General features: G+C 40.6%; 1 protein-coding gene across 5 annotated transcripts in view; it reads right to left on the reverse strand.

Annotated features, from left to right (window-relative positions):
• The window catches only part of MCC (MCC regulator of WNT signaling pathway), a 206151-nt gene that overhangs the window by 56908 nt on the left and 123919 nt on the right, over nt 1–25324 (reverse strand). For all 5 annotated transcript variants that reach the window (XM_082191553.1, XM_082191554.1, XM_082191555.1 and 2 more), the window contains 3 exons: nt 18198–18311; nt 7898–8040; nt 2219–2361 (listed from right to left, as the gene is read on the reverse strand). In XM_082191553.1, coding sequence (XP_082047679.1) covers nt 2219–2361; nt 7898–8040; nt 18198–18311 — 400 coding nt within the window. The remainder of the gene's footprint in view (nt 1–2218; nt 2362–7897; nt 8041–18197; nt 18312–25324) is intronic.

Below are 25324 nucleotides of genomic sequence, written 5' to 3' on the forward strand. Positions count from 1 at the left end.
AAGTATGACTAGCCCAAGGTCACCCAGCAGCTGCATGTGGAGGAGCGGGGAATCGAACCCGGTTCACCAGATTATGAGTCCACTGCTCTTAACCACTACACCACACTGGCTGTATAGAGCCAAAGTGGCTAAACTGTAGTGTAAGGCATTTCAAAATACAAGGGAGAATGCCTTGTCCTGTTATCTCATATTCTTGTCCTGTTATGTCAATTTGTTTCAGGCCAGGTCTGGGAACTGGCAAGATATGTATCATAAATTGTTCATTTTAAGACAAGTGTATGTTCACAAATCTAAACCCCCGAAGTTCATAATGTTCTCCTCCTACATCGCTGTATCAGTCATCTATAACCTTGCCTTGGGCAACGTTACAGTTGAACATACGGAGCCAAATTCCTTCAGCCGTCCCTAGCACCACAGAACTTAACCAATATTAATCGTGTCTGTCTAACACCACAAACAAGGGAATAAGATTACAGATGCTCTGTATTAATTTTCCCTTTACAGGAAGGTTATCCCATAGTTGAACAGCTATGAATTCTGCATGGTAAACCTTCATGCTTAAGGGTGAAACATCATCAAGAAAATGGCTAACAGCCAGCCATTTTCTTTGTTCTTTGGGGAACTTCAGTATTTCATACTGCTTCAACAATATGGTGCGGAACAATCTACTTTTCGGTGGGTGCGGTTTCAAGCCTTTTTTATCAGCATATATCTAAGTCATATACTTGAAAGCAGAACTGAATGTGTGATCTATATGTTGTCCCTCTGAACTAAATAGCAATGACCCTTCAGAACCTGCAAAATATGGCACAACATTTCAAATCCCTCTGTCCCAAAAGTTAGAGCAGGTTATTTCAACAGAACACGCTGGCCGTAAGCCTAAGTTTGTGAACCAGAAAACCTGCTGGAGTTTGACAAAAGCCATCATTATCAGAGTCACTCTGACACAAACAAATGTCCTTAGCACTTCCCAATTCAGCCAAATGTTACTTTGAAACCTGCCATCTGTAGAGAAATTACACAGCTTTCTGAAAGCAAGAGGCTTTGAAAGAACATTGATTATGCAGTGCTGAGAAGCAATGGATGATACAGCTACATGCAGCACTGAATAAAAGAAAACAGAAATCACCAAATAATAACCAAGGGTGATATTTAAGAAGAAACTACTGCTAAATAATCTTGTAAATTAATAATTAGAAGTAGAAAAAAATTAGATGGACATGCGAGAATGAAAGATTTTGTTTATATGTTTGTGACTTCTGGTTTCAAACATCAGACATAGCCCCCAATTATTTTTGTGAGCTTTCTAAAATTAAAGGGTCAGGACTCATTGTCTATTGAAGATGATGTACGTTTAGCTTCCATTTCCCCCTTTTTGCTTACAAAAAGTTGCTCAATTATGCTCTACTGCTAATATATTATTAAATGTTTGTTATGGACATTTAATGGAGCAGTATGGAAAAACACTGCTCTAAAAAGAATATGCTGATATGCATGGATTAAGTATGTAAAGTACAAGGGAGAATAATAATTAGAAATGGTTATAAGGTGGATTATCCAAAGAATGCAATGACAGTATTCAAATTCTCGGTAGTGGCGCCCTCCCTGTGGAACGCCCTCCCACCAGATGTCAAAGAGAACAACAACTACCAGACTTTTAGAAGACATCTGAAGGCAGCCCTGTTTAGTGAAGCTTTTAATGTTTGATGTATCATAGTATTTTAATATTCTTTTGGAAGCCGCCCAGAGTGGCTGGGGAAACCCAGCCAGATGGGCGGGGTATAAATAATAAATTATTATTATTATTATTATTATTATTATTATTATTATTATTATTATTATTATTATTATTATTTGAACCAAAGGAACTCAAGTCGTGGTGGAGGGAAGTCACGGGTATGTGTAGGGTTTTTGTTTGTAGTGTAGGGTGTGTATATGTATTTTCTTTTGGTAGATTTTGTATCAGTATTTGTTTGTTTATTTTATTTTCATTTTTTGTATCATGTACTAAGAAATAATAAAAATTGGTTTTTTTAAAAAAATGTTTGTTAAATGCTTGTTTTTATTATGTGCTGCTTGAATAATATATACTTTTAAGTCTAATAATAAGATGCCCCACGATATCCCTTACTTTTGCTTTGAAGTTTTTTACTCTGTCTTATGAAAGCTGCTGTAGTATTCTGCTCCTACCATGAGAGGCATTTAAAATATTGCTCACCCATGTCAGCTGTGACCATTGTAGACTGGTTCTCTGGGACTGAGACAGAAGTTTGATCTTGATCCAAGCTGTGTGAATCTTCATTGACCTCATGTTGACTATGACTGAGTTCTGATCGCAGTTCTGAATACTCATCTTCTTCCCTGAGGAATGAGCCACAGACAAATGATTTTTCTTTTTTTTTTAACCACCTAAGAGAAACAGCACAACTGATGGTCCTATAATCACAATAAGTAAGCATTACAAAAACTACCATGCATCTAATAAGCTACAAATATCCACAAAACTTTCATTAGAATATGACCTCTGAAGTTCACAAAATTCACCACATACTTATTAAAAAGGAGATGATTACGTGCATTAGACCATCTTACCAAACAGGTGGCATGGTTATTTAGATTGTTTTAGAATACTATTTCATTCTCTTATCTATCATTACACCTGACTCTTCCTTCCAGCATGTCAGGTACTGAAATTTTATCCTCATAATCACTTTGAATGGTAGTTTAAGAATTACTCTACAAAAACTTGTAGCACATCTAGCATATATAATGAGTAAGTAAACAACCCAATGGAATGTTCTGTGTAAAAGCACTCATTAAAATAGTTGGATAAGTGTGTGTGTGTACACATACATGGCTTTGCAAAAGGCATTTTGTACAATTCCTTCTCATCTCTATGTGGCACATGCAAGTAACATTTGGATATCCGGGGAACTTGTCTTAAGCTCTAAATTAAATTAATGGTTGCTTAAAAGTGCTCATTATTGCTAAGATTCTGTGCAGCTATAATTGTTAGTGGTTTACCTATGTAAATAAACTGAATGGGGATGAGGAGGGGGGAGTCTTGCAGAAGACTGTGTCTTTCTCCATGATTAAAAGAACCACATAGTGGTTTTTCCAATCACTGAAAAGGAGCTTCAATGAGTCCCTCCTCCCACTTTACAATGCTCAGAAATCATTTATTTCAGTTTTCCAGTCGCAGTAACAGCTGCAATGGATTTTAGGAGACAGAAGGGAAGAATGAATTAAGTCAAAGGAAAACAAATATGACTATTTGCTCTTCACATTGCCCTGTTTCAGTGTGAACTCAGGCATATTGAAAGTATAGCTTTTTAACTATTTAGGAATACTGAAGCATGAGGAACCTTTTGTCCATGACGCCAAGCAAACATTCAAAATACACCAAAAGGCTAAGTTAAAATTGGATCAAAGCAGCACTTGAAGGTTCTATGTGATACATGCTAAAGTAGGCAAGAAAACCAAGCCCCAAACAGCACAAATTAAAGTACAAGATAATGAAGACCTATAAACGTGGATTAATGTTCTATGAATAAGTTAATTAATAGGCACAACACAAGCCAACAATAATTAGCTTTAGACAAAAAACAATTACCATGCAGTCAAAGAGCTGTCTTTTTTTGGTCAGAAGGCTAATATGTTTGCTCATTTATGTCGACTCTCTGCAATTAGCTCTTCATTTTAAAACCTGAATTACTTCTGAGTGGTAAAGAGGATGGGCTTATCACAGTGCTAACACTTACACACACAAGCTTTAGTGAGCTTCATATGCTCTTCTTCCAAAAATACCATTTATTTATACTAAACACAACATGTGTTACATCACTTTCACAATGCAAACTTAGGTAGAGAACAACTTCAGTTCATTTCCTGAGTAGGAAAAGTATCTTATTTATCTCAGCAGATGCTATTCTTTTTAGCCTAGAGGCTTTAAATCCAAAATATGAGGCAGTATGAGCCATATAAACAATTCCTCCTCCCCACCGCAGCTTGGTGAAAATTAATATTGCAAACCAATATATGGTTGAGGCCAAACTTCCAAACCTGGCATGTGAATTAAACAAAAAATGCATGAAGGAGAAGAGGAGCTTGCCAATTACATTTTTGTTGCTCTGGTTATTTATTGCTTATTTTATTTTTTACAAAGGACTTCTTGCCTTCCCAACGATGCAGTTGGCAAAACAGATTATTTTAATTTTTAATTAATTTCATTGATTTATGAATCATCTTCTACATGTGTCAAGGTGATTCATAAACATCATAAAGAACAGGTAAAGGTAGCTTTAAAAACAACACAAAAATAACTGAATGATATTTTGCTTTCCTCTGCCTTGTATATTATTTTAATGCAACTTACATATATTGGCCATTTTCTACTTTATCGGCTCTACCTCTTTGTGGGGACGCGTTGCTGGGGAGCCGCCAAGCCTTCCCCCTCAGCGTGGGGGGCCTCCCCTTACGCTGGGGAGGCACAGCCATGACAGTCAGCCAAGCAGGTGGCTTGGGGGGCATGACCAGGGCCAATTTAAACCACGGTGCGACGCTGAATTGTCCCTTTTCAGCCTCGTGCCACAGATCTCCCACCCTCCCACCCTCTGCTCAGGTTGCATCATATGCCTTGCTATGGACTTCGGTTGGTCGCCATTGAGGGGCCCGGTAGGACTTTTTCCACTTGGCAAATTGGCACCAGCCACTTGGTTTTTGCCTACCTCATAGCCATCGTCCCAACTTTGTAAGGTTTGGTGGTTAGGCATTGGAATAGTGATGTTTGGGGAAGGGGAGGTGCAGCCATCACATGCCCCTCCGTGCTCAAGGATATTCTGTTAAAGGAATCCAGGGGTGTGGATCTTGTCTGAAGCCTGAGGTGGGGCTAGGGCCATGCCATGATCCCAGCAGGAAACCAGGGGGTGCTCAAGTCGATCCACATCGGCGGGGCTCCCCCTATTGGTGGTTTACCCTTCCAGACTTCCTGCAAGGCGGGCAGGAGTCAGATATAGTATGTTGATGCCAATGCCTAAGCCAATACCGCTCACATTCTGTAACCAATGAAGTTGTGGCCTAAATTTTGCCCATTAACATTAACCTAAAATTCTGTGTCCTTGTGTCTTTATTCTCATGGGGCTGGCTTAGGGCTTTGACACGCAATTATGTGTGCTTTTTTGCATTTAAAAATATTTTTTTGTGTTCCTTCCTGACAATTTGATTTAAAGTTAGGGTATCAGTCTTATTCGTGGGACGCGGGTGGCGCTGTGGGTTAAACCACAGAGCCTAGGACTTGCCGATCAGAAGGTCGGCGGTTCGAATCCCCGTGACGGGGTGAGCTCCCGTTGCTCGGTCCCTGCTCCTACCAACCTAGCAATTCGAAAGCACGTCAGAGTGCAAGTAGATAAATAGGTACCGCTCCGGTGGGAAGATAAACAACGTTTCCGTGCGCTGCTCTGGTTCACCAGAAGTGGCTTAGTCATGCTGGCCACATGACCCGGAAGCTGTACGCTGGCTCCCTCGGCCAATAAAGCGAGATGAGCGCCGCAACCCCAGAGTCGGTCATGACTGGACCTAATGGTCAGGGGTCCCTTTACCTTTACCTTTATCTTATTCAGAGTCAACCCTGCAACAGAGTTGGCTTACAGTGTATACTATATACCAGTGACAAAGATATCTTGAAATATGTTTGGACAACCATTTGTGGTCTCTAGACCTGGGTGAACAACTTCCACATTGTGTCATACAGCTCCCTCTAGGCCATTAGGCGCCAGGAAAGCTTAGTTGGCTGTTCCTCTGGAGTATTCTGCTGGCACTTTGATCAGATTACAATTACCAAACCCTGCTTTAAACTATGGCAATGACTTATCCTGATAGGTAAAAGTTGGAAAAAGGAAACGAACAGTGTAATATGTAAGTTTGTCTTCATCAGTTTAGCATATCAGAGCAAGAAATTAGGCAAGTGGCACTTGTATTTCCCCATTGCTATCTCCGCTAAGGAATTCATCTGGGGTGTTGACAGGGTGTGTGCAAAGTAATTCTCTCATGGCTTCAAAACCCAGTCTAGGCATTGGCTGGTTTCCAACATTTGCTCTGCTTTAATTAGTGCTGGTAAAGCACTTTGATATCCTCAGGTGTTAGGTCCTCTGTGAATACAACGTTTGCTAGAATTATATTTATGCTAATATTTTTGTCGCATCTACTCAAAAATAAGCAGCTGCCATTTTTATTTCCTGTACCAAAGTGAGGGCAGGTGCTAGTTCTCCATGTACTTCTGATCTACCCTTGGCGTTGAAAGGGCAGCATTCTCATCTCTCCTAAGAAATCAATCTTCTAACGTTAAGATTCCTCTCCTATGGAGCATGAATAAAGTATAACGCTTTCTGGGCAGTGAAAATATATATGAGATATTGCGCAAGTGTCATGAGCCAATTAGGAGCTATCTTGAAGCGAGACACCTACAAATTCATTAGTAATTAAGGGTTTTGCAGATAACTCATTTTGCTTATTTCAGACTCGAGATGTGATTTTTCTTCAGGTGCAAGATCTTCTGTTACTTCAGAAGTAAAGCATAAGCTACATCTGTAAGAACTAATATCGTTCTGTGGTAATTTCATAGAGCTGATCACGAATGGAATATATTCAACTTAGGAAGAAGCGTGAGGATCTAAAGCAGCCAATATGATTAATGTTTGCAACAAAATTCCTTCAGCTCTAGATAGATTCCATAGATGAATTCCATAGCTAGTATTGCCAGAGATGTACTTTGCAGAGAGTACTACCAGACATTCACAAATACCAAATGTATCTGAAAGAGACAGCAAAACATTGAAGAGACATAGAAGAAACTCAGTGTCATTTCCATAAAGAATCTGAACCTGAACACCAACTGGGTCCTACATTTATGCTCCAACCATCATCACCATTGTCATTTCCCCATACCCCTTTCAATGAAAATTTCTTTACAAATTATGTAAAGAAAAACAAAAGCCACTTTAGAAGTTTCACATATACAACCAACAAAATGCAAAGTTTAGTTTTCACAATAATGGTTTGTGGCCCACTGGTGAATCTCAAAAGGGAGAACGAGAGGTGTTTTGGCCGCAGATCTATTTACTTTGGGCGGCATAGTGTATATCTGGCTCAGGGGAGAGAAGTATTACAGGATGGATAGCTCAGTCAGTAAAGCGTGAGACTCATGGCTGTGGGTTTGAGCCCCACATTGGGCAATAGGTTCCTGCATTGGACTAGATGACCCTTCCAATTCTACAATTCTATGACTGGGCAAGTGTATGGGGAAGCAGCAGCATACAACTGTAAGGATTAAGGGATATAAAACAAGGAAGTTTCCAAGCAGGTACATGCATGCGTGCCGTGTGTGTGTGTGTGTGTGTGTGTGTGTACACACACACATGTATGTGTGTGTGTATATGCAACCTAATATGATTAAGGTAAAGGAAAAGGGACCTCCTACCATTAGGTCCAGTCGTGACTGACTCTGGGGTGGCGGTGCTCATCTCGCTTTATTGGCCGAGGGAGCTGGAGTACAGCTTCTGGGTCATGTGGCCAGCATGACGAAGCCGCTTCTGGAGAACCAGAGCAGCGCACAGAAACGCCGTTTACCTTCCCGCTGGAGCGGTACCTATTTATCTACTTGCACTTTGACGTGCTTTTCAACTGCTAGGTTGGCAGGAGCAGGGACCGAGCAACAGGAGCTCACCCCGTCACGGGGATTCGAACCGCCTCCCTTCTGATGGGCAAGTCCTAGTCTCTGTGGTTTAACCCACAGTGCCACCCACGTCCCAATATGATTAGATGGGAGCAAATATTTATCGAAGCTCAAGAGGCAGCTTTATGCTGGTGTTAGGCTGACACAACTGATAAGGGACCACTCTACCTTATAGTAGTTCCTTGAAGTCGATCGATTTTCTTATTTAGTTCTGCGATAATGCTGTGGAGCTCCGTGATCCGTTCTTCGTAGCGAAGCGTCGTCCGCTCTTGCACATCTTCGTGCTCTCTCATGAGGTGGGACTGTTCACACTAAAACAGCAGCAGCAGAATAAAGACATTCAGAGGAGCAGCATGGACATAATGGGGAGCTATATGGAAATAGGATACAATAAAATGCTTCACGTAGGACTCAGCTACATTAGTAAAGGAACAGCGATTTGAATGCGCTATAAACAAGCAGCACCAGATGGCGCCAGAGAGCAGGAAATTTTAAGACGTGATTTTCCATAGCGATTTTTTTCTTTTGTTATAACGATCTAATTTCTGACTTATTTATAGTATGTGTGTTTTTCCTGTGTATATATCCACCTGCAGTCTCTCACAATCCCACACTTAGGAAATATAAATATAAGTTTTGAATAGGAAATTATAAAGAATAGATCTTAATTTATAGTTTTTCAAAGGGAGGTGTGAATATGAGTTTTTAAGCTATAAGCAGCACTGCTTTTTGTATGGATTGTGTCCTTTGGTTGTTGCCAGTCTGAGTAGGAGGCAGAAGAGTTGGCTGAAGAGGCAGCAGTAAATGAGAGAGTGGGTAAAGACTGACATCTTCAAATAGTGTTCAGTTCAGAATGTGATTTTCTGTTAGTTCAACAGTAAAACTGTCTTTATAATATGCTGTGAATCCCTTTTAATGTCATGTTTGACTTCTCTCGTTTAGCTTACACAAAGAAAACATGTCATGATGCACATTACTGTACCAAATTACTCTCTGGCGCCCATGAACCCCATCTCAGGCCTAGCAAGCTGCAAGTTTCAGACATCCTTTGTCTTCGATCTGAAATAATATTTCAGACATGTCAGTGTGTGACAATTACTTTCTGCCAATAAATAAGAACTCTACCAGATTTCATCTCTCAAAGTGGTTGCGCTGAAGAGATGGCCATTGCTTATTTTGACTGAAGATATACAGACTGGTGCTAATGGACTTTAGCCACAGTAGCTATCCTGGTCTCTCTCAAATCAATGGACAGCCAACATTTTTCAAAATAAACCTTATCTAATGACAGACACATACAATGAACACTACAGTACAAGAACAAGAGACGGCACCAAATCTTTGAAGAGGAGGAGGAGGAGGAAGAGGAAGAGGAGGCGGCATGGAAGATAAATGTATATACCCCTGCTCCCATGGACCCTTTAAAAAGGAGCTCACAGTCCTCTAGCATTTGAATCTAGTTCAAAATGGGCTTGATCCTGTTGTGCTTGTTCCTTCATCAGTTTTTCTTGCAATATTTTATTAAGAAAACATCTTGCTGTCCATCCTTAACCTCTTCTCCTGCCTGCAGTATTCCTCCAACTAATCATTGCATCTTATCAGATCTTTTTCTTTCCTCTTTTTCTTTTGTCTCTCTCCTTAGTAACTATCCAGGATATAATAAAGTCTTGACAATATGCAATGTTACACAGGGTAATATGGGGCCAAAACTTTCCTAGGTTTATCCCAAATTTGTTATAGACACTTTTACCCAATTAAGCATATTGCTCCATCTGTCTTGTTCATCATAATCCAGGCCCTCAGTGATATCGAAACCTAATTTTGTTCAATATCCCAGCATGAATGAGCAGTCTGCAATTCCTAGGAATGTAAATCTGTCAACAGGGCAATATTTGTTGATATTGGGAGCCACCAACATAACCTCTTTAAGATTTAGCTGTATGATACACGCTTTGATATTAGGAAGTTTTTAACCTGTCCAGTCTGGTTTTCAACCTCTATATTCTTCTGAGTGTGCATGGTGTAAAATCTTCCATATCAGCCTTCCCCGAACTGGCTGTGCTGGCTGGGGCTGAGGGAAGCGGCAGTCAAAAACATCTGGTACCAGGTAATAATAATAATAATAATAATAATAATTATTATTATTATTATTATTATTATTATTATTATTATTATTATTATTATTTATTTGTACCTCGCCCATCTGGCTGGGCTTCCTAGCCACTCTGTGCGGCTTCCAACAAAGATTAAAAATACATTAAAATGTCACACATTAAAAACTTCCCTGAAGAGGGCTGCCTTCAGATGTCTTCTAAATGTCAGGTAGTTGTTTATCTCTTTGAAATCTGATGGGAGGACCTTCTACTCCCACTTCCACTACCGAGAAGGCCCTCTGCCTGGTTCCCTGTAGCTTTGCTTCTCACAGTGAGGGAACCGCCAGAAGGCCCTCGGCGCTGGACCTCAGCGTCCGGGCAGGTTGGGGAAGGCAAAGTCACAAGGGCTTTTTTCTTGGTTTCAGCTCCTAATTCTTCCATGAAATTTTGTCAGCAATGCTGATACTCTTTCTACTGAGGTCGCCTGGGGCCTCAGTTCACAGTCACATTTTCTTTTCTTTTTATACTCTTCCTTTTGGCAATCAGTCCACTTCTCTTGGCCTGCAACATCACTGCTGTGTCACGAAGCCTTCTCTTTCTACTCCCTCCTCCTCTCTGTTCTTAATAGTATTTTCAATAGTTTTACAGGTACAGTCAAATTTCTGTTTACATCACCCTCTGGTTACGTAAACTACAGGATGCATGTGCGGCAAACCCGGAAGTATTTGACCGGGTTTTGCCCCCTCACGCATGCGCAGAAGCGTTCCTCAAGTTGCGGGAACCTTGGGATCCTATTAGACCTCTGGAACAGATCCCGTCCGCAATCGGAGGTACCACTGTATTTCTACTTAGCAACAGACGAGTCAGCAAATTCTGGAAATGATTAAATAAGCTGGTCACTTGAAGCACTCAAATTGCTCACCTTTTCCTCCTTTTTGTCAGTCTTCTTGCAAATGTACAATTTCTGTAAGTTTGACCACTGAAGCTAAATATCAGCATTTATTAACCTTGTTTGTACCGGTATATTGGGCATTCTCTATTTAGTGGCAATTAAAATGTTTGCCACTGCTAACATATACCTTCCAACTCCATATGTTAACTCCTTTTTTTTTTAAGAATTTTTATTGGGTTTTCACATTTTATATAGACAAAGACAAAAACACAAAAATAGACACACAGAAAAAAAGAAAACAACAAACATGTATACTTTCCGAAAAAAGTTATTTTCTAACCCTGGTCGTTGACTTCCCCCCACCCCCTCCCTTGCATCCCTATTCCCAAATTTATATCAGCAAATTGACATTTCCTTATCCATCCTAATGTTAGCCCTTTTATATATATATATATAAAAGCAAAATTAAATTTTTTCTAAGTTGGACCTCAGTTCCCTTCCATCGATTTCCCATTTTGTCTTAAGTAATAATCTTATTGACTAAATCCCATGGTCTTGAGTGTTGTTAAAACTAGATTCTTCCCTCCCTCCCATCCCCGGTTTGCGTCCCTTCTAAAAACATGTCCAAAATAACAGTTCTTAGCCCGGGTTCCTCACGTCCGAGGCTCTCAAATCTCTTTCAGTCCCTCTCCGCCGGTCTTGTTGGTAATCCTTTATGCCGGTCATCACGTCTCGAAAGAATTCTTTCACAGTCAGTCCAAAATCTCTTCCCATATTTGCAAACAGCTGCTGAAAAATTTCCACAAGGTATGAATCTTGAAGGTATTCAAAGTCAGAGTCTATGTGGAGGCCCCAGTTATATTTCTTTATTTTAAATTCCTTAATTTCATAGACTCCCAGGGCCTCCACTTTCGTCTTCTGCCTCTTTCGTAGGTTTATTGTAGGTTTACTCCAATAGTCTCCTTGTTTATATTCCACAGGTGTCAGCTTCTGATCAGTGTTTTCCAACTTCAGTTCTTGTCTTTCTTGTTTTGTCTTCTCCTCCTCTTTAATTATCATTTCTGGTTCAGCTGTGGATTGTTTCTCAGGCAGGTCTTCGTTACATTCAGCAGAACTACTTGTTTCAGAAGTCAAGGTCATCAATTGTTCGCTCATAGCCGTAGTCTGCTCCTGTAAGATTCCCACCAAATAGAACATCCTTTCGATTTCTCCCAGTATCTTTCCATCCACAGCCATTGTAATTCCACAGAGTTCCCCCTAGAGGGAATCTGGTTACTTAATATTCTTTTCTCCAACAGTCCTCTGCCTTATTATTGTTTCTTTGTTTCCAACAATTTTGGTTCAATTGTAACTCCTTTTAATCCAGAGGGATCTTAAGTAGCAATTTTTCTACTATTAACAGTCCGTTTGACAGCTTTGACAGCTGTCAAACTCTGCACTTCTTTGCAAGCTCCAAAACAGGACGCTCCCGGGCCCGGGAGGGGGGGTTGTTTACAACAGAAAACACCACTTCTAACACTCCTCTCTCCTGCTCAAAAGTTTCTTTTCCAAATCTTGGAAGTTACTGTCTTTTTAAGCTAACCCTTTAAAGGGTAGGCACTCCAGCTTAGTTCTTTTATCGTTGCTCTGGATCGTCTGCAAGGGGGGGGTGCGGACTTCCTTTTAACACACCCCCCGATCGTCTCAAATTCAGTAGATAAAATTTTTAAAGTCCAAATCCAATTTACTCACGGGTTCTTCTTTTCAGCCGAATTTCAAGGAAGGAAGTCAGCGCTCTCCAGTCATGGCTCGCGGCTTCACTCAGCGGCGGTAGCGATCGACTCTCAGCACCGCGCCGTCCCCCGTATCCCCTCCGAAGCCTTTAAAAAGGCTCTTCGCGAATGAGGGGGGGCGCTTAAGGTGCCCACCGAGTCTTCAGTCCGCAGGCATCCGCGCCTGCGGTTTTTAAAGGTCCCCGTGTCGCCGGCACGGCAAAGACCCATCCACCGCTGAGCCGATTCCCTCCGGAGCTCGGAGGGAATCCGCCATTTCCAGATCGCGCCAACCCCGGAAGTCTCCATATGTTAACTCCTTACATGATTCTTAGTAAACCTGACCAAATTGAGCAATGGTTCTATGGGAATATGATATCAAATCAAATTGTTTATTTGTACAAAAACATATCCCTGTGTTTCTTTTCTTTTCTTTTTTTCTTTCTTTCTTTCTTTCTGCATTCCTATCATGCATGCAAGAAATCTCTATCAGGCTTCTCTGTCTTTTTCACTGTTATAAACGATGCATGGTATCATGGGTATTTACACACACACACACACACATGCAGACTCTTTAAAAAAATGACAAAATATTTTAATATCACTGAAGTATTTAAAAACACATGTGGATCCAATAATAAACAAACAAAGACCTGTTTTCAATATGCTTGTCTATAAACTGATGTCCTCTCACTTTAATATAATTAGTAGCAATATTTCTGTTTCATATGGCAATCATAAATGAATGAGGCTTTGCCGCTCTTGCAGTTTGCTGCTACTTTCAGTCTTGCAGTACAAAGCAGGCTAATGCTAAATTCTACAACACATTTTCCCACTCTTCATGGTTGTCTAATTTGTTTAAAGTGGAACTGCCCAACTGAATAAACGAAAAACTAGATTGTTCCAGTCCAAAAACATAAACCTGAGCAATACACCAGTATATTGGAGTATATCTCCAATATTATCCACCACTGTCTGCAATGCGCTAACATCATTTTCCCAAATAATCTTTCATATATAAGCACACAGAACTCTGATTTACAAGATTACCACAGACATACTGAATTCATTTGGGGCACCAAGCCACAATTGAAATTCCTTTTCTGTAGTATTTTTTTGTAGATGAACTTTTTAAATGGAAGATTTAACTATCATAAGCAGCAGCGCTTCCAGAAAAGATGGAAAGTTTGGTTATTTTAGCCTAGCACTTTCTTCTTCATGTTAGAGCCCTTTCCAAAATTTTGGCCACCATACATGTTTATAATTACACTCTTCCATGGATTTCTCTTTAAATACCTGATCATCTTTCTACCACTACACTTTCACACAGTAATTATAGGTAATTTACAATTTTACCGTTTCAGAACTAAAGTCCCAGGTCTTTGTTTCAGTGGTCAATGTGTTGCAGTTAACAATATGAGGAAGGAAAGGCTATGTTGATGAGAATCAATGAATTCTTGCAAATGTAGAGCCCTTGCTTGGAACAGGGTAGAATAAAAATTATTTCCAGGCATGAAAGACATGAATAAACTTTAGTTTCTGGGATAGGGATAAGAAGGGCTCACAATGAAGGAAAGGTACTTGGAAAACCTCAAGAGCTAACAAAAAGACAAAGCAAAATATAGGGTAAGAAAAAGACACCAGGCCTGGGATATTGGTACAACAGCACGACTGCCTTGTCTTTTAATACACTTAAAGTTGCAATGCATTGGGTGCAACAATGCAGCTGTATTATTGTACTGAACTAGAAGGCCCAACCTTAACCCCCAGAGCTGTGGTAGCATTTGCTCCACCGACTGAGGCAGCTGCATAAAGCCGAAATCAAATCTTTGAGCGATGAGAGATCCACGGCAGGTCAGGACAGTGCAAGTCATTACACAATTCAGCTGTATCTAGAAAGCCACCCAATAGTTTCTACAGCTTGCATGGCATTTTAAGCCAAGGGAGAAGATTTGGGACGCTAACAGTTAATTCACTGTTGTTATCTTAAAGCTTGCACGTTCGTCATTTTTGACTGAGGGACCCCTTAAAGCCTCACTGAGGCACGGTTTTTCTCTTGATAGTACAGACGACGTACTGTTCAAATATATCAGTGGGCAGATGAGAATGATTAAGAAACCTGATATGTGGATGTTGGGTCTGACAAAGAGAACATTTCAAAGCAAAACAAGCACCAAACCAAAACAATATGTCAAGAACCTAGGTCAGCTGTATAATCACTCCAAGCTATTTCCTCACTCTTGTGTCACAGCAGTGATGTTCCTGGGCAGTTATTTCCCAATATTACATTCCTGGACCTATTGTTCCAATACACGAAACTAGCTATTGCAACAATACCTTAGGACACTGTCTCTGAAACTTGTGTCTCCAGCTGATCTCATCATCCCTGACCACTGGTCTTGCTAGCTAGCGATGATGGAAGTTGTAGGCCAAAAACAGCTGGAGACACAAGTTTGGGAAACCCTGCCTTAGGATAAAAGTGCAACATCATACACCTTCTATATCATCACATTATGCACAGCCACAACATGTCTAGTTGCTGTTTCTTTTCTGGGAGAATTGCGTATCTCCAAAAATCTCCAGTTGTGTAATGCTTCCTGGCAAAATAGTCCTTTGGAGGTTAATGAATGCTCTTTTTGATTATGCATTGCCTAACTTTTCCAGGAGATGTGAGGAATAAGCAACACCCCATTAGCATGGGATTCCCAGATGTCTATTATTATTTGGCAATTTGATGATCTTGACATGTTTGCTCACTTGATAGTGTAGTTTCTTCCATTGCTTATAAGCTCCTAAATTCCATTTTGTAAAGAGGTTGGTGCTATTGTGTAATGGGACAAGTGTTGTCACATACAGGAAGCAAGTTTGTGAATTCTGACCATATTACAACTCAAAACTACTTGGAATTCATAAAACTGAAATGCTGTTAAATTTGTTCCATACTCAGCTCTGGTGTTGTACTAATTCCTGTTCAGCCTGATCCAGAAGTGATTTTATTTTCTCCTTGCTGCGAATGGGCGGCTCTGTTAGCAAATGCCTCCCTGACTGGCTTTTTACAAGCTCCGTCTTTCAGAAACTGACAAAGGTTGCACATAACCCTGGGACAAACCATGGTTTAGCATGAATGAGAAGACTGACCTCTGCCCGGGTCCTGCTGCCAGCACACTACTCGAGGTTACCCCATGGTTTGGTTTCAAGGGACATCTGAACCTAAGCTTGTGGTTTGTCTTCCTTCTGACAAGCCAAGCTTTGTTCTTAGTTTACCATCTGTGGTTTTTCTGGGGTTCAAGAATAACACCAAGATAAACCATGGTAGTACAGCAAGACCAGGGGAGGAGAACAGCAGCCATAATCTTTTCCCCAGTAGCACGCATATTTGTTTATTCACTCAGTCTAAGCCATAATCTTCCTCAATGTTAAAGGAGAACTTTTTGTCAGCACTGCAGGGGACAGTTAATGCACCCCCCCCAACATTGAATGTTTAAGCTTTAAAAAGAGGTTTTGACTCACTTCCAGATGCCTATTTTAAGACATGCTGTGCCAGAACTGATCCAGGGCCAGGGAACATGTGGCCAATACCATTTCAAAATGTCCCAAAACAAAAGATCCTGACAGTATTAATGCAAAACTTGGATCCTGCTTTGTACAGTGGTACCTCGGGTTAAGTACTTAATTCGTTCCGGAGGTCCGTTCTTAACCTAAAACTGTTCTTAACTTGAAGCACCACTTTGGCTAATGGGGCCTCCTGCTGCCATCACGCCGCCAGAGCACGATTTCTGTTCTCATCCTGAAGCAAAGTTCTTAACCCGAGGTACTAATTCTGGGTTAGCAGAGCCTGTAACCTGAAGCGTATGTAACCTGAAGCACATGTAACTTGAGGTACCACTGTATTCCCATTTTAGGCAGGTGGGATAGGAATGCAATCATCTAAGTATTCTGCTATTTTGCCATCATTACTTTCTCTGAAGTACTCTTTATTTTAATATGAGTGTTGTTTTTAAAGGGTATCAGCTCATCCCCACCTTTTACAAGAGAAATTACCTAGATAATTTGTTACACACTTCATGTGAAACCCTTTCCATTCGTGAAACCCTTTCCAGCAAAGTGTGCAGCGAATTATCTAGACAGGTTCTCTTGTAAAATGAGAAGCAAGAATTTTGAGTGGGTCAAGCAAGTCTTCAAGAAGTTATTCCCTCACAGCTGATGTTTATTTAATTTTTGCATGTCCAAGCTGGACCTAAAAATGTAACAATGGAAATTAAGAAACCAGCCCTTGCCAGCAAATTAAAATCCAGCAATGGCTTGGAATGAGTGCTTTATTATGATGCAAATGAAGCCTGGTTAAAAAGCAGTACAAAAGGGCTAGCAAATGCTATGACAGATAATTTAACCCTGCATTCCTCTTCAAGTCTGCAAACCAACGATGCACAACAAATAAAAATCAGTGTTGCTAATGTGAGACAAATATATTGAATTGTCTACTGGGGTTTTTTGCTCACAGCACACATCCCTTTGCACTAAATTGTCCTCTTTTCACTGAAAATGGTGGACCACATCTACAGGAAGTATACATACGATGCTTGAGTCAGAGCAAAAACATTGGGCAGTATTTATTGTAGCACGATGCACAAGCAGAAATACTTGTGCTGAGGGAGCAAACTCCCCTCTCGCCTCCGCAACATGTTTTCTCCGCAACATGTTTTTTCTCCTGACCCTCTGAAGCAGATTGAGGGGAGGTGAAGGGAGAGGTGGAAAAGCCCCGTTGTGCTAGTGGGAATCCTTCCACTGTCTTTCTTTTCTCTCAAACTAGACTGTATGTCAGCAAAATAAATTTCTGTTTTACTGAGCGGAACTTTATGCCATTCATATTTATTTAGAAAATGTATACCCTGTTCTTCAAATGCATTTGCATCAGTTAGGATGCTTTACAACAAATAAAAACACAATGAATTAAATAAGAGAGATGAAAAACATTCAGAAATGAGTGTGCGCCACAACAAGATATTCTGCCTAGCGAAAAAAAGGGTGGGGAAAACAGGAAAGCTTTAACCAGTTGTTGGAAAACAGTAAGATGGGACCAAATGAATCTCATAGTGTAATGTACTTCTCAACTTGGTCATGGTCAATGAGAAAGCCCATCTCTTGTCCCAGCCAACAGTAACTCAGTCTATGATGGACACAGAAGAAGGGCCTCTCCAATAGATCTTTGGGAGCAGCAGGAAGATACAGGAGACGACCAGCTCCTTGAGTATCCTGCAACCAAGCCATTTAGGGCTTTAATGATAGTCAACATTAAGATTGTGCCCAGAAACAGGTTGGCAACCAGTTGGCAACCCTTGCATAATAGGGGGTAATATGATTCCATGAGCTTGTTATGCATTCTGGGCCAACTGAAATATCTGAAGACTTTTCAAAGGTAGTCCATGCAGAGTGCATTCCTCTAATGTAAGTAAGGCACATGTTTCTGGGTCTTTTCAGGGATGGGTGCTGGTGGCACAGCAGCCTAAGCTGAGCAGAGTTATTCCAGGCCACAGCCTCTATCTGGACATCCAGAGAGGTGTTCCTTTTACCCACTCAACAGCCTCAAACAAACTACCAATTTTCACTGTTTGACTGTTAAAGCCTCACTTATTTGACAGCTATCTTACAACAGTGCCTTTTATCTTTTTACCGATTAAACTGTTTGAAGCCTTGAGAGCAAATACCATTTCAGCGGCTGAACAATCACTTACCTGTGCCTTTGCCAATTTCTTTTCCAACGAATCCCTTTCTCGTTCGGTTTGCTGTAGGCGTTTGTTAAGTTCAACTATGTCTCCTTTCAGAGATGCCAGTGCTGCTAAGTGGAGCTGTAACACAAAAACAAAATGCAGCTAAAATTAAACGTAATCTACAAAATGCACCACTTCCTTATATATATTCTGGAGCTGTACTGGTGATACAAGTGTCTGAAGCAGGGTGCGATGTTTCACACTTCAGAATTTGTAAATCAAAAAGTAGGACAAGCTATTATATGCTTTCATTTGGGACATTTCCAGCTTTACGGCTGAATACATTTGCTTATCAGAACATACACCATAAAAAACTTAAATGCAATGGAGTTTAATATAATTGGAAGTTCCAGTGCATTACTCTTTTAGTGTGACTTTAAATGCAGAAGTCTACGTTACCGAAGACTTCATATACTTTGGTTCACTTTTATGTCATGTAAGTCTCCCAGCAGTCTGTTGTCTGAAGAGTTCTTCTTCAAAACCTCATCTTCAGCTGACACAACTAGAGCTAACCATATCAGACTGTTCTAACTCACTTATCTTCCACTTTCTCTCTCCCCCTTTTAAACCCTCTTCTTATGTAAGAATCTTTCAATCTCTTGTTGAATAGTCACCTCAGTGTACCCTTGAATTATTATTTTTGGTTGCATGCTAAGAGTGCTACTTAAATGGTATGAAAAATACATATATATATAAATGTCTGGATAAAGCAGTTCTCCACAAAATATGGAACAAAGCCATAATCTTAACCCTTATCCATTTAGCTTGAATACCCAATGCTCTCTTAATCTGAACCTAACATACACATCACTTCCTATTTTTTAAAGGTTCTGTCCGAAGCATATAAACTCTGGCCTTTTTCTGAGTTTATTTCAAATTAATTCTGACTTTTCAGCATTCTGTTAGGATATGAAATGCCTATTCTATCCTTCAGTATATTATTTTGCTAGCTGCAAGCATTTGCACAACACTCCATGCAGACTTAAGAGCAAAAGCCTTGCTCATGTGACACCAGCTTGACCGGACCATCAACCAGGCATGGCCATCAGCTTTGGCTTGGTCAACCACAATTACAATTTATAAGACTTAACATATTCTTTACATGGTCAGCAGCGAAGGCATTTCCTTAAAATATTTGGTATTTTAGTGCATGTGGGGATTATATGAATGAGCCAAAATACTATCTTAGAGAAAAATAATATTAGTCATAGCACAGAGTTTTAGCTATAAACTTGCAACTTTGGTCAGTTTATAGATATAAAAACTCGAGGGAAACACACATTTCCCTCCACAGCTTCAAAATTGCCAGGAATTTTATATCTCTAGTACAGACTCTTATACAGTGGTACCTCTGGATGCGAACGGGATCCATTTTGGAGCTCTGTTCACATCCTGAGTAAAACATAAGACGCGACTGCGCGTGTGCGGGTCGCGTTTTGCTGCTGTGCATGACGTCATTTTGAGTGTGCATGCGCGAGCGGCAAAACCTGGAAGTATCGTGCTCCATTACTTCCGGGTCGCCGCGGAGCGTAACTTGAAAACGCTCAACCTGAAGCACATATAACCTGAGGTATGACTGTACTAGAGCCCACATTCCCAGCATGTTTAGTTCTGTCTCAGAGACGTCTACACTGGCTTGGACCTATCCACAGAATGGAAGATGGCTGGATTCTGAAGGATGTGTTCTACGGGGAGCTGGCTTCAGGTACCAGGCCCGTTGGCAGACCAACTCTGCATTACAAAGATAAACCCCACGGCGTGGGAATCCCTTGCAGATGACAGCAGCCCCTGGAAACAGTTAGGTTGTGTATCCACAGCAGTGACCAGAGGAGAAATGACGGCTGGGAGGAGCACAACTGGATGTCTTAATCTGGCCCAGCTGACCAAAACATGTCTCTCCATGTCTCTCTACAATCTTCCAATGGTTTGGCTTCACCCCCAAGGAGCATTCCTCCACCGTCTCTCCCAAAACAGATGGATGCCAACAAGTACAGACTCTACTGATATTGTCCACATGTAAAAATATATAGCTCAATCCGAAAGTTCCCATGTTTTATCTGAGGGGAATTGTGTCCCATCAGACACAGAAGATAAAGTAATAAAACTTAACTACAGATTGCATGACTTGTATGAAGCTGCTACAATTAGCTTTTAATGAGCTGTGTTTTCAAGCTATGTCCTCCGCCATCCTAGATGGACGATTTAACAGGGTACCATACGAAGACAGGCTCTGCATATGTGGGCAACCCAGGTGGAAGACATCTTGTGCTATTTACTATATTGCCCACTATACATTGGACTTAGGAGATGGTTTCTCACCTTACTGTCCATACAGGAAAAATGTCTCTCCCTGGCAGATGTAAACAATAATAATAATAATAATAATAATAATAATAATAATAATAATAATTATTATTATTTATTTATACCCCGCCCATCTGGCTGGGTTTCCCCAGCCACTCTGGGCGGCTTCCAAAAGAATATTAAAATACTATGATACATCAAACATTAAAAGCTTCCCTAAACAATAATTAAAAAAAATAAATAAAAATAAAGTCTCCCTTTTTGCTTTGGCAGCCAAAACGATTAGAAAGGAGACCCTGAACAACGTATCAGTGTAAGGGAGACACAGAGATCTAAATAGAGACCATTATTTGTGGTGTGACACCCCTTTTGCTTGTATTCATTTTTTTATTCAGATTTGTCATGGCCAATGGCTGGTACAATAAAGTTATTCGGATTGGATTGGACTAGCTAGTAGTCTTGTATACCTGTAATCCAGTTTATTACCACATAAAGGCTCTGCTACTCATAAGATTTCCCCTCCCCCATCAGACATACCTGTCTCATCTGATATTATTTATCCATTCTGCCTGTTCACATTGCCTGCATAGTCTCTGTAGGCACTCAGTTCCCATTTACTCATTGCATGTTGCTCCTGAATCTGACTCTAACTATATAAATGGCCCATATTTGACCGATGTGTCAGTCTTATCTATCCATTGGCAGAGGTTCTAAAAAAATATAACGCAAAGTACTGTGTCTCCCGGAAGAAACACAAACCTTTTAACTGTGGGGCAGAAGAATAAGAATAATCTGTGCTCCCATGCCCTGGAATATGTACAACTCAGATCTGGCATCACAACCAATACCACCATATATTTCTTACAGCTATGTTTCTACAAAAATGACAAAGGAAATACAAAGAGGAAAATATAAAATAATCCAATTCTTCTCTTTGTATTCATGAACTAAATCTAAAACCATTTTCTCTCAGGAAACAACATTTACTGGATAGTATAACAAGGACATGTTTTGTTTAGCTGTCAAGCTACTGGTTTCTAAGATAAATATATCTTGCAAATCTCCCATGCCACACAGCTTCTAAGTCATGGTGAATGATGATACTTGCTTTTTTTTTTTTAACATTATCTGTTTGAATTGAATTTAATGACAAAACCAACCAGCGCCCTGAATACCAATTTCAATATATGTGGTAGCAAAAACACTGAAATGACTGTGTTGTATAGAAAGTTAGCAGAAGTCTTATAGTAGCACATTTGGCAACATTTCTTTGGTCTTAACTGGCATTGTGAAAAGGTCAGTTTTGATTTCAAGATGGGGGGGGGGATTCACGAATCTGAGTTCCATTTTCTGCAGGCAAAGTGGATGTCCTAAAAGACCTGTATTGCTGCATTGTTCAAAATTGGATTTCATGACACAATTTGTTGGGTAACTTCAAATATCGCAGAAGCAAGGTAGGATTGAAGCAGCCAGTCAGCCTGGGAAATAATGGCATCTGAAATATTTTGTTGAAATGACTTCTTCCCTCAACTTTAAAATAAAGTCCAAAAAATATAGTACAACCACAGTAAAAACAGGACCACAAAGTCAGTTAGCATAGTACCTATATAGAGAGACCAAAAGCATAGTAATTACAAATGGCATAAGAGTGCATTTAACTTAAGACTCGCAAAGGGCACACACAATCCTTCTCTATACACACAAGCTGTTTAGCTTGTATGTCAGCCTCACAGAATTGCTCAACTGATCTCAGAACCCCTGTAAAGTTTCAATGCGTTAGTATTTCACAAGACTATATGCAAGGCAGTCGAGCAGAAAAAGCAAAAATACTGTAAGTTCCACAGATTTCTACAGCAGCATGTCTTTATTAGCCAGAGGGTCTTTTAGCAGTGGTGGTAATTGTTAATGACAGAATAACCTTCAGTGTTAGTCCATGGCTATTCATTTTGAAGTTTTTTTGTTGCACACCTTGAAGACTAGCTTATTTGAAGAGCCTGAGTTTCCATAGTCTATACTCCATTTCATCAAAAGCTGCAAACGATTTCACAACCAGCATTTAATATCTTATTATTTCAGTTTAAAAGAAAAATACTCTGTGGAATCTTTATCCTAAAGCAGAATTTCATTTCTTCAATCAGGTTTTACCACGAGAAAGCAAATAACAGGCAACTAAATTTTGTTATCATTTGCTATCCTGTCACCTCACCATCCATCTACCTGAACCAGGGGTCAGCAACCTTTTTCAGCTGTGGGCCGGTCCACCGTCCCTCAGACCATGCATGTGGTGGGCCGGACTATATTTTTTTTAAAAAAATATGAACAAATTCCTATGCCCCACAAATAACCCAGAGGTGCATTTTAAATAAAAGAACACATTCTGCTCATGTAAAAAACACACTGATTCCTGGACCGTCCGTGGGCTGGATTGAGAAGGCTATTGGGCTGCATCCGGCCCGCGGGCCTTAGGTTGCCTACCCCTGACCTGAACTAACTTTGGAAGTAATATTCCTGGGTGTTTTTTATTGCCAGACTTCTTTGCATTTTTAAACAGGAACTGGTCTAGTCTATGTTGACTACTAATATGTACAGTTAACAAGATATATCAGTGCCCACAAGCTGTCAAAATTGGTGGAATCTTCTGGTAGTGAATTCCTTAATTTAACTAAGTGCTGTGTGAAGAAATGCTTCTTCTTCTTCTTCCCCTGTCCTGCAAATAGCACCATTCAACTTCATTGGATAACTCGTGAGTTCCAGTATTATAAGAGGGTTCGCCATCTCCTCATTTGGCACACAGTGCATAATTTTATTACAACTCTGTCATGTTCCCTCTTTCTTCCAAACTAAAAAACTTTTTTTCTAACCTTTCTTTGTAGAGAAGTTGCTCCATTGGGCTGTCTTTTTCTAGTAAAAGGTAAAGAGACCCCTGACCATTAGGTCCAGTCGCGGACGACTCTGGGGTTGCGGCGCTCATCTCGCTTTACTGGCCAAGGGAGCCGGCGTACAGCTTCCGGGTCATGTGGCCAGCATGACTAAGCCACTTCTGGCGAACCAGAGCAGCACACGGAAACGCCGTTTACCTTTCCGCCGGAGCGGTACCTATTTATCTACTTGCACTTTGACGTGCTTTCGAACTGCTAGGTTAGCAGGAGCAGGGACTGAGCAACGGGAGCTCACCCTGTCGCGGGGATTCGAACTGCCGACCTTCTGATCAGCAAGTCCTAGGCTCTGTGGTTTAACCCACAGCGCCACCTGCGTCCCTTTTTCTAGGTCCCTCCCAACTCTACGATATTCTTAGCCAGGTATTGCTAGAACTGTACACAGCATTTCAAATACGGATGAACCGGAGAGTCATTATGTCATTATGATATTGTCAGCTTAATCCCTATCGTGGTGATTCCTAACAAGGAATTTGCCTTTTTCACAGCTGCTGTTAAGTGCATAATGAATAGTATCGCTCCATGACTACTTTTGCAAATTGGTCTTTTCCTTGGAGGTGGGGGGAGGATAACAGAAAGCACCAGATCCTTGTTCGGATAATACCATTCCTTTTGAGACTCGATCTATCAAGACTTTGTTCTTTAGTCACAGTAAGACAGGTATCAGCTCTGAAAATGTACAGGAAAACCTGTGCTTCTACTACTGTTCCACAAAGGCGTCATGATGTTTCTGGTGTCTGTGCTCAGTTTCAATTTCAGCAGTCGACCTTCCCCCCACCCCAAATGATGGCTCTATTGCAAAGAGACACATTTCTTTAAAGTGATTGATCTATACATTAATAGTTTGCTCAGACACTTTCTCAATTTTGTACCTTTTTTTAAAGCCAATATTACACAAAGACACATTTTTATGACACAAGTGATGAAATGAATGTAATCAAAGTCCATTTCAGCAAATGCACTGACAAGATGGGAATGGGAAACCTAAAGGGTAAGCCATCTTCTAGAATTAGTGACTTGACAACTCAGAATCCTCCAAGACAGTCTTGCTGTTTGATTCCTAAAAGCATGAACCTGGAATGCTGCAACCAATTGGCCCTTTTAAGCATCCATCTGAGAAAAAGCAAGAATTGCTTTTAAAAGGCATCATTACATTGCTGGTGATTTCCGGGGGGGGGGGGCAGAGGACTTCACTAAACTGTTACTTTTGTGAGAATCTAGGATAAAAAGGTAGAAACACCAACAGATTCAAGATACAGCTCACCCCCTGTAGCTGAACGAACTAAAGTAGCTACCATTGGATTCATTCCACGTAAAGTGGTACCCCGCAAGACGAATGCCTCGCAAGACGAAAAACTCGCTAGACGAAAGGGTTTTGCGGTTTTTGAGCTGCTTCGCAAGACGAATTTCCCTATGGGCTTGCTTCGCAAGACGAAAACGTCTTGCGTTTTTTGCAAGTTTGTTTCCTTTTTCTTAACACCGTTAATACAGTTGCGACTTGACTTCGAGGAGCAACTCATAGAACGCGGTGTGGTAGCCTTTTTTGAGGTTTTTGGCGATTTTTGAAGCTTTTCCAAAACTTTTCCGACACCGTGCTTCGCAAGACGAAAAATTCGCTAGACGAAAAAACTCGCGGAATGAATTAATTTCGTCTTGCGAGGCACCACTGTATATACGTGAGAATAGCTATATAGAAGATGTAGAAGGAATCATTTGAACCCAAGTCTAAGATACTTGATTAGCATGCATCTTACAAGACATTTTGAAACGCACCTAAATTCTTGAAGTGCAGGAATGATCAACCAATGCAGAAAACCTCTAACACTGCAAATGCGCAGCCCTCCTTCCTGC

Source organism: Podarcis vaucheri, assembly GCF_965113315.1.
Source record: "Podarcis vaucheri genome assembly, chromosome: 11".
Lineage (NCBI taxonomy): Eukaryota > Metazoa > Chordata > Lepidosauria > Squamata > Lacertidae > Podarcis > Podarcis vaucheri.